Here is a 9,993-nt window from a genome sequence, read left to right as displayed (position 1 = left end):
TGTTTCTGTGGTTTGTCATTCCAAATCAAGGGAGGTGGCCAGCTGTCTAGGAGTCACTCCTCTCAAGGAGGCTCTGTACCCTATAACAAGGAGCAGCTCTACTTCTTACCTCTGCTATTCTTGCCACTGTAGAGAAGGGAGGATCTTTGATTCCATCAAGGTTCAAGAGATCCCCTCTGCTGTTGCAGCCTTCTACACAGGAAAGAACTCGAGAGATGCTAGAGATTCCACCAAGCCTCACGCAGCATCTGGAAGGACTGACTCTGCCTTACCTCCCTCCAGCAGTAAAACTGCCCTCCACATCACTTCAGAAGATTGGTTCAGGGCTGACCAGGCATGTCACCTGTTACATAGCTCAAAATAAAAGAGGTTTTCCAGAGACCCAGGAGCCTCAGAAGAATTTAATCTTCATGAGTTGATAGCAGGACCAACCCCATCCTGCTTTGTGAAGGACAAGAAATTTTGTTCAAGCAACCAGCAGGAGAGAATACCAGCCAGGAGAGTTCCCTTGTTCTATAGAGAATGTTTCCATTTCCACCCTCATCCTCACTCATTTTATTCTCTCTGGTACATTCTAGGGCTCTTTCCTCCTCTCTGTGGGGATCCCTACCCAAAGGGGTTCATAGAATTAAAGATGCCTTATTACTGGGCTTCCACCCCTGCCTCTTTGCACCAGGACCCATAGAAGATGCACTCTCTTCCTGCTTTATAAGGATGCTCCTAAGCAGTCAACGTACCCACGATCTGTACCCTGACTTAGAGCTATCAAATTGAAGACATTTAGGAGATTTGAATAAATTGCTACCAAAAAAAAAAAAACCAACCAAAACAAACCCCACACTGGCTCTCTTCTTACACCAGAGTATATTTGTTCCTCATGAAGACAACAGACTTGTTTTCAATAAAAGTTAGGTTTAGCCCACTTACTTTTAACCATGCTGCTTTTTGTAATTTTGCAAAATGTGCTGCCCCAAACCTAAGTATAAAAGCATTCTGACTAGCACACAGGGATGTATGATCGACACTATGAAGTAACCATTATGCCCATCTTGAGATTTCTGCTTTTCATTTAGATCTAAAAAAAAAAAATCATCTTTAGAGCATTGCTTTTCATGCAGCAGAGAACCCAGTTTATGAGTGGTTCTAACACATTAAATGTTCGTGTTGAGCCATCGTGAAGGAATTTCTCACCCTCCTCTACCAACCAGCAGATGTCCAGTGTGAAAACTGTCATTGCCAATGTGAACTAGCACTAAACTTCTGGTTTCATATGAACATAAGTACATCGATCCCATTCTTGCAAGAGCCCACTTACGCTGCACTGAGTTCTGCCCAAGACAGAGAAATAATAGGGAAATGCTTATCCCCGGGGATACCGGTTTTTCTTCACCACCCATCTCGTGAGCTGCTTTTCCTATGTAAATACCACCCTCTTGTGTCGGTTTGTGAGTACTACGGGAATCAGAAACCAACACCCCCACCTTCTCACCATCCAAAAAACCCCACAAACCGAAACCGAGGCCTTTTCTTGATCTTGCCAATCATTACAGACTCTGGATCGGATTCCAGGCAGCGAATAGCCTAATCCTGCTTACAGAGATTCTCCCTGTGCTTGGACCACTTTTCAGGAATTAGTCAAATTGCCCCAAGGAGAAACCCTTCTGGCACAACAGACACTCAAATGTGAACAAAACAGATCAGTGATAAGACAAGGGAAACCAGACAGCTTTGGAATTCAGCAAAAAATATATTTGGCCTTCTCCACATCACAAGTCCCTTCACTATGGTAAGGGCATCACAGCTGTGCTGTGGAAGCTCACTTGCTGCATTCTTCCTCCCTCCCCAGCTCCCCTTTATTCTGACAGGCCAATGTGACCCCAGGCACACTCAGTGAGTTTGGGTCGTGAGACAGGCTGCAGCAGTGGGAGAGCTGCACTCACACTGCACCTCCTTGTGTAGATCCAGGCCTGGAGGTCGGTGGCCCTGCTTGTGGCACGGGGGTTGGAGCTCTATGATCCTTGGGGTCCCTTCCAACCCAGACCATTCTATGATTCTATGCAGGGCCAGACACCACAGCTGCTTTCAAGTCCAGAGGTGACGACCCGGTATCTCTTAAAGAAAGATCAGTCCCATGGTACCACAATGGGTCAAACTCAGTCCATTGGTGAGAGGAAGTTGTTTTCCAGGTGGACAGCCCAATTTTCTAAGTAGCTCCAAGAAACAATCAACTGGAGATAGCTTGGTAGACTTTTTGCCAAGTTCATGCAACCATAAAGAGAAAAATTTAAAAGTCTGTCCAAATACTGAACTAGAAAGCTTTCCTTTTCTTCTTTTTCCCACCAGCTACCTTATTCCTGACACCAACAGCTTCTTCTGTGTCATCGTCGTCATTCCGAGATCGTTTCTTCTCTCCTTGCTCCCGCATCTCCTGCAATGCAGTCAAAGGATCAACCAAGAGTTCTGGCACCTAAGGAAATTCAGGCTACAAGAAGAGCAGAGGAACAAAAAGCCAGCACCCACCATTCGAGCAAATCTCTGGGCCTCAGCCACACGCTCTGTCAGTATCATAACTTCTTCCTCTTGCATGGGGAATGCTGGCAGCTTCTTGCCAATCAGGTGTTCAATACGCTGGAACAGCTCTACATCATACCTGGGAAAAGACAAGGCACCAGCTTGAATCATCCCTCCTGAGAGTGCTCCAGCTGTCACCAGCCACAGACATCAGCTCTTATCTCCAGCTCACAGATATTGTTAGCATCTGCTGACGGTCTCACAGGCAACTTCCAACTGCATCTGAATGATACCATCGCTCACGATGGTTTCGTTGATTTATTCAGCTCATATCTCTTCAGAAGCATTTGGCAAAGACCATTTAGACAAGTACTTCAGTGTTTATTAAAAAAAAAACAAAACACACTTACTTAACCCGCTTGTACAATGTACTTTAAAAAAAAATTACATGTAAATCAAGTTATAAACAACTAGTACTGCTCATTAGATGCCTGTTTCTAGAATTCATCCTGACTTTTCTCCCTCCCCACCCTTGGCTTTGAATTCTCTCCCCTTTTAACTAAATAAATCCAACTGGCACCTCAAAATGAAAGTAGTATTTTCTTCTCACCCAGGATGAGGTCAGATGTTTTCTGCTCTGAAATACCAGTTGGGAAGAGTAAGTCTGCCACATTTTACTACTTACTGTGTGACAAAGGTGATAGACTTGCCAGATCTTCCAGCACGAGCTGTTCTCCCAACACGATGGATGTAATCCTGAAAACAATTTTCTTGATAAGCAATAAGATACATGCATCAAACACCCAAATTACGGGACATTAGTCCATATATTTTTTCTTTAGGAAAGAACAAGAAAATGTGAAGAAAATACACCTCGGATTAAATACTTGTGGCTGTATGCAGGATTAGGACTTGAAAAGATGCGGGCTTGTGGAGGCACCTCTCTGGTTTGAACACCTGAATTCTCTTTCTAAAGGAAAAGGTCACCTCAAATTATTCAAGACTGCAGGACAAAAGTTGTGATACTTGGCTTTGCTAAAGAATCATTATTTCCATGGAAAACTAATAATCAGAGTGAGCCAGTGCCTACATTTTCAGTGTTGGGATTTAGCACTCCACACAGTCTGTCTTCCAGACAAACTCACTGGCAAGCAGATTTAAATTTGGCCAGCTTAGTGAAAGGGAAGATGAATGAGAACAATTTGGAAGCTTCTGATCTATTGAGCGTCTTCTGTTTATATGGTTCTAGGTTGTTTTCCAGATTTTATACTGCATTATGGAAATTAAAATGCTCCCTTTTTCATGGAGGGTCTGTGGAGAAAAAAATACATTCTGTGACATCATTAGATAACAGGGAGGGGCACAAACTACAATCATTCAAGCTGCTCCCCTCACCATTAGTTTTTTTAAACTTCTGTCCTTTTATAATGTCACAAGCAACTGGGATGAAACTTCTCTGAAGAAGTCCCACCCCTAAGATAACACCATACCTTCTCTAAGGTAGAAGGTTAGCAACTCACTTTTTTCAGTTTTCTGTACTTTTGTGATACAATGGTAAAACATTAATTAGTCTTTAATAAAAGACACCTTTCTTGATGAAATCCCCATTGAAGATTTCTTTTTTCTTCTTCATAGTTTAAAAAAATTAAGGCAGACCTGGATCACAGGAACAGAGATGACTACCTGAACTTAGTAATATGTTAAAATTATTATCTAAGTCTAGAAGCCCTTTAATGCAATATAGCAACACACATACCCTGAGCAGAAATACAAAGACACAGAACATCCCTCACTTCCCCTTTTCACTTATGGGATCAGTTCTACATTTAGATGGGGCCAACCAACCAGACACACCAACTCAACTGCAGAGGCTGAACTACATCTTTTAATCTACAGAAGTGTGAACTAGACTTCCAGTCAGCAGAACAGGTGTCTCTGTTCCTTTCTCTAGCTTGACTATGCCATCTGGTGACCAGAAGCTCCCAGTTGGCACACAGATTAGCTTACCTTAGAGTGAGTAGGAATATCAAAGTTTATCACCACATCTACATGTGGGATGTCCAGACCTCTGCTTGCAACGTCAGTAGCCAGCAGAATAGAACGTGCCTTTGCCTTGAACTTGTTTAGAGAGCCCAAGCGTTTATTCTGGAAGAGAGAAGGACAAAATGGGAATGAGAGAATGCTGCTTACTCTGATTAATCTGCTTTCATTGAAATACTGGTACAGAAAGACTGGGAGAGAAACTACCCACAAAGTACTCACTACTCTAATTTCTTTTTGGACTATTACAGAATCAATGGCAACATTCACATCAGCTAATTTCTAGGGATGAGTCCAGTCCGCTAGCTGTGAAATAATCCTGCCAGTTGGCTGTGACTCAGTACAGTGCAGTGCACTTCACAAGCAACAGGTCTCCTGTCTACGCCATTCTGTAGGCTGTGCCCATACCTGACTCATCTGCCCGTGGAGAGGAATGGCAGTGAACCCCAGGTTGCGGAGCAGTAGGGCAGTCCTCTGAGTATTGTTACACGTACTACAAAATATCATGAAAGAGTTTCCAGCTAGTTCATTCAAGATATAAACCAGGTAGCTGTCCTGTAAAGAAACAAACAAAGAAAAAAAATCACATATGCCACAAACAAGGGTAAGCTGGAGAAGATGACAAGACATTGGGCAGACGTGGGAATGGCAAGGTAAGACACAATCAGAAGAGAGAAGAAACAGAAGTGGCTTTACCTTGAATTTGGAGGGAATGAAAATGTAGTACTGCTGTAGTTTTTCAACAGTCTGATATTTTGAAGAAACAGCACATTTAACAGGATTCTTCAGAGCAGCACGCTGGAGTTTTTGAACCTGGGAAGAGTAATGTAAGTTAGTAGTAGATGGACAGAGATCTTGCAAGGAACCTGTATCATTCAGTCTAGTTAACACTATAGCCTTATGGAAGAACTAAAGCAGAGTGGTCTCACCTTCTTGGTCATGGTAGCAGAAAACAGGAATGTCTTCCTGTCTCGAGGAATAACTTTTAATATCTTATCCACCTGTAAAAATATAAAGGAAACAGAAATGTCAGATACAGCAGCAATTAAGACGGAGCTTCCTCCAAATACAACAATTATCCAAGTGAAGAGTAATGCCTGGGTGCAACAGACTCAGAGTAGGAACAAATTTCCCCTCTTCTAAAGATAATGTGTAAGCTGATCCTTTGACAGGTACTGTCAACTCCAGAAATCCAATAGCAGTGCAAATATCAGGCAATATTCATGCAGCAATGTGCACGCAATCGTATTCTGTGGTAACTGTGCCAGTGTCAAGCAACCAGTAGATTTCAAGAGACAAAATGCTTCCTATTGTCTTGCTAGTGCTCTGCAGAATTCAAAGTTCTACTCCCACCATATACTTTTGTGCAACTGCTGTTAATTTCTACAGAACACCTCAGCCCTTACTACATGAGTCTACTGAGCAGTTTTCAAGGGAGTCATGTGGTGTTCCAAAATCTAATTTGGGCAGAGTCCTACCTCTGTCTCAAAGTCCATGTTAAGGATCCGGTCAGCCTCATCCATTACTAGGAACTTCAGAGCTCGTAAGTTGAAGCCCTTTGTGTTCTCCAGATGATCCACCAGACGGCCAGGGGTTGCTACCAACAGAAGCACAAGAGCATATTTAAAATGAAAACAAAGGAAAAGATTCCAAGAGGCAAGAGAAAGGGAATTACAGAAAGGGGATTTCTTGCCCAAAAAAAGTAAAGGCAGATTGCTTTGTGGGAAGGACTCTTTCATAGGGTATCTTCAAAGTGTTTGGTAATAAGACTAATGAGTCAGACACACTGAAGAATTCCATCCTTCCTTCTCCCTCCACTTCCCACTAAACAAAGGCAAATCAAAACAGAGTGTAGATGAATTGTATTGAGATGGAAGACTTCCTCAAAAGCACAAAACCTTATGAACTACCTAAGATTGGTATCCCATACCCCCAGCACATTAACTTACCAATTATAACATGTGGTTTCTTGGCTAAGGCCAGAGATTGAGACATCGTGTCAATTCCACCCACAATAACAGCTGCAGGACAAAGAGAATGTAGTTAATCTCTCAGCCAGCCCCTGGCACCACAGTGTTTCCTTCTACTCCTTGCCACCCACAGCAACTCTGTACAAATGATAAACTACTACTCTTTACGAGTATTCTCTTTATTTTAGCACACCTGACTTTCCCAAGGCTCCTAAGCCATACACCAAACTCCTTACTGGCCCAGAGTGTTTTATTTTCACAGCTGAAGAGCTACGGGCAGAGTGTATTCCTTGTAGCTTAACTCAGCTGCAAAATCTAAGAATTCCAGAAACACCCACAGAACTTTTATGTTTGTAGAGTATCTAAAGAACCAATACAGGGACACTGGAAGAAATACTGCACTAGATCACACAGAGTGGAGCTCTGCACAATTTCACTGAACACAAACTTATTATTTGAGAAGATTCTCTCATACTTCCATCTTTAACTGTTTGGGTATAAAATACAGAAGAGCTACAGAATACTCCATGGGAAAAGACTATATAGTCTTTCTTCCCCAAACTTGATACCAGTTCTCTGTCTTCCAGCATCACAAGCTTTTCTCACCCCTCCATACAAGTGCTCTCTACTTTTTCCTTTGAGATCAAGAGCTGACAAACCAGCGTTCAGGAAAACTGCTCCAGTATCACAAGGCTACTTACTACTGTGGACACCGATGGAGGATCCAAGAGCTTCAAACTGCTCTGATATCTGGAAGGCCAGCTCCCTTGTCGGTGTGAGGACAAGAGCAAATAATCTCTGAGGTGTTTCCAGCAGCGCTTGAAGAATTGGCAAAGCGAAGGCTCCCGTTTTTCCGGAGCCGGTTTCTGCCAGTCCAATGATATCTCTGCCTACAAGGATCAACAAGGAGGGCAAAAACTGTTAACAAATCTAGACAAAGAATTTTTTAAAGCACTGCAAAAAAGCACAAGATACCCTCAGGAAGTGTGTGTATGTGGGGTGGGGTGGGGGTGGCACAGTACACTCAAAGAGTAAAGAAGAACAAACCAGAACGTTTGGAGGCCAAACCAAACAATTTCAGAACATTTCTGCATCATTTATACAATAACTGCAGTCACAATGCCTTTCCTTCTCTGGTTGATTTTTGGGCAATATATATAGGTTTTCATATAAACTCCAGGTTGAAAAAAAAGCTTTACTTTATCACTGGCTCAAACCTGACAGTAAATTTACAGCCTATTGCTTTTATCTGGCTATGTATTCTAGACCATATGTTGCCTCTTTACTGGCTTCAAAAGGATATAGAATCCAGGGTTTGAGACTTAGCTGATACCAACTACAAGACAACGATGCTACCAAACTGTTTTATAAAGTGCTGTGTATTTTGTGCCATTGATAAAGAGAGTAATCTAAACAAAGTTTGCAGCAGGAAGGATTAGGACAGCAAGCCCTTTGCCCAAAACCAATGCAGGCAACAGGGTAGAATCCATCAGTAGGATCCGCTCTGACCTCTTAAACTCCTGCAGCTGAGAACAACACTTAGGCACCAACATGCAGCCATAAACAGGAGACAGCTCCTCAGGAATGCAATCTGAGTTTTCATTTGAGTTTCATTAAAAGAATCTTCTGTATGGAGTAAAAAAAGTCTGACAACAGCTAAGTACTAGGACAGACTAGATACTGAAAGTTTATTCCTATTCTGTCACTACATTGTTCTATTCCTTCTACACCATAGGTTGTATTATGGGTTATTTTTTTGTTTCTTGTGTGTTGTTTTTTAACACCAAACTAATATTCTAGAGGTAGAAATGTATCCTTAATTCAGTGTTTTCCTGGATGCTTACAGAAAGTCGCTGTGCTGTGGTTATTACTCACTCCAGAAGTCTAATTTCAGAGAATTGTCTTTTCTCAGCAAACCAGATTATACAAGCTATGTAATCAGTAAAGGCATCTCCGACTTCAGACACACACTGAAGGTCTCTACCAGAAGAGACACACTCCTAAGTCTATCAGAATCTTCCTGTGTATCCTTAAGTATTCCAGAAAGAAAATGATGAATGCAGATCATCAGCTCAAATGACTGACAACAGTTCTCTTTAACATGAAGCATCAGAACTACACAACAGGAGTGAACACTCAAGAACCCACGTATGTACCAATCTGAAAGTCTGCAGTGACAGGTAGTCTTAAAGGGGGAAATCAGCATTCCAAATTCCACCTAGGAAGTGTACCAAAATGAAGATACTATTTCTAACTGAGATTTTCAATGATTAAACAGCAAGAACACTCTCATCCTTGCCACTTCTCAGCAAAATGAATTCACACATTGCTCCTGGGCCATGTCTACAGTCAGGATCTGAGAAGCTCACCTTGGAGAGCCACTGGAATAGCCTCAACTTGGATCTTTGTTGGCACCTTCCATCCTAACTGGTCACAAGCTTCACAGAGGACATCTGTCACTCCCTAAACATTAGTAAAAAAAGAAAAGGAAAACAGACATCACCAAAGAGACCTAAATTAAAACATAGGCTTCAGTTAAATACCTGGTGCAACAAAGCCAAGCTTGTCTCTAGCAAAGACAAACTCCACCAGGCCCTCAATGCAACTGCACATAAGGACAAGCTGCTCACAGTGATCCACACCTCCATAAGTCTTCATGATTTGTTCAAAAACCGTTAGAGGTGGCCGCCATTGTAAGAAACTTCTATTTTTTTTTTTCCGAGAAGCAACCTCACGCAGACACGGAGCAATCCGGGGGCAGGTATCCCGTGAGCACGCACAACAGCGAATACCCGGACAAACCGACACAACCCCAAGCACAGGCAGTCGGCTGAGAGGCACGGACAGCAGCAACTCCACCTTCACCGGAGCGGAGGCCGAAACTCCCTAGACCTCCAGCCCTGGCACGGCACCGGAGCAGGGAGAGCCACACACGTGCCTGCCCCCGGCGCACCGACTGGCTGTCCCGCCGGGCCTGGGGCCGGCTTCGGCCCGCGGCCACGCCACGACGGGGCGGCATGAGGCATGGCCGAGCACACGGGGCTCCCCTGCTGCCTCCCAGCATGGTACGCGCAGCGGAAAAGAGAGCGGCAGGGGCAGAAATGGCCCCAGACCAGCCTCACCAAGTCCTTAAAGCTGCGCGGCTCCTGCGGCTCCTGCACCTCCGGCTCCTCCGCCGCCACCACCTCCGGCTCAGCCACCGTCGGGCCTTCCTCGCCTCCTGCCGCCATCTTGGACCGTCCCCCTCTGAAGCAGCGCAAAGCACCCTGGGAGTTGTAGTCTGTCTTGGGGGTGTTATGGGGCTCGTAGTTCGGAAGAGAGAGCCAATCGGTGCGGGTGGGGCTCGGCGGGCAATGACCGGCGGCCGTTACCCGCCCGGGCGGTCGTTGTGGCTGCGCTCTCGGCGGCTGGAGCCGGGCCGGGCAGGGGTAGTGCTACCGCGAGGTGCGGGCGGCCTCGTTTTCTTGAGGTC

General features: G+C 44.2%; 1 protein-coding gene across 1 annotated transcript; it reads right to left on the bottom strand.

Moving 5' to 3' along the window:
- Positions 1 to 1,761: 1,761 nt before the first annotated feature.
- On the bottom strand, positions 1,762 to 9,751 carry DDX47 (DEAD-box helicase 47; the record flags this gene model as incomplete). The annotated part of the gene is made up of 12 exons (XM_084279422.1): positions 1,762 to 2,428; positions 2,521 to 2,650; positions 3,197 to 3,267; positions 4,519 to 4,656; positions 4,960 to 5,106; positions 5,248 to 5,364; positions 5,481 to 5,552; positions 6,030 to 6,148; positions 6,501 to 6,572; positions 7,223 to 7,411; positions 8,891 to 8,984; positions 9,644 to 9,751. 12 exons carry the CDS (start codon positions 9,749 to 9,751, stop codon positions 2,309 to 2,311), a joined length of 1,377 nt encoding a protein of 458 aa, XP_084135548.1. The 3' UTR covers positions 1,762 to 2,308.
- Between the last annotated feature and the right edge of the window lie 242 nt (positions 9,752 to 9,993).

Source organism: Gallinula chloropus, assembly GCF_964237585.1.
Source record: "Gallinula chloropus genome assembly, chromosome: 1".
NCBI classification, from domain to species: Eukaryota; Metazoa; Chordata; class Aves; order Gruiformes; family Rallidae; genus Gallinula; species Gallinula chloropus.
This window is presented reverse-complemented; position numbering and strand designations above follow the sequence as displayed.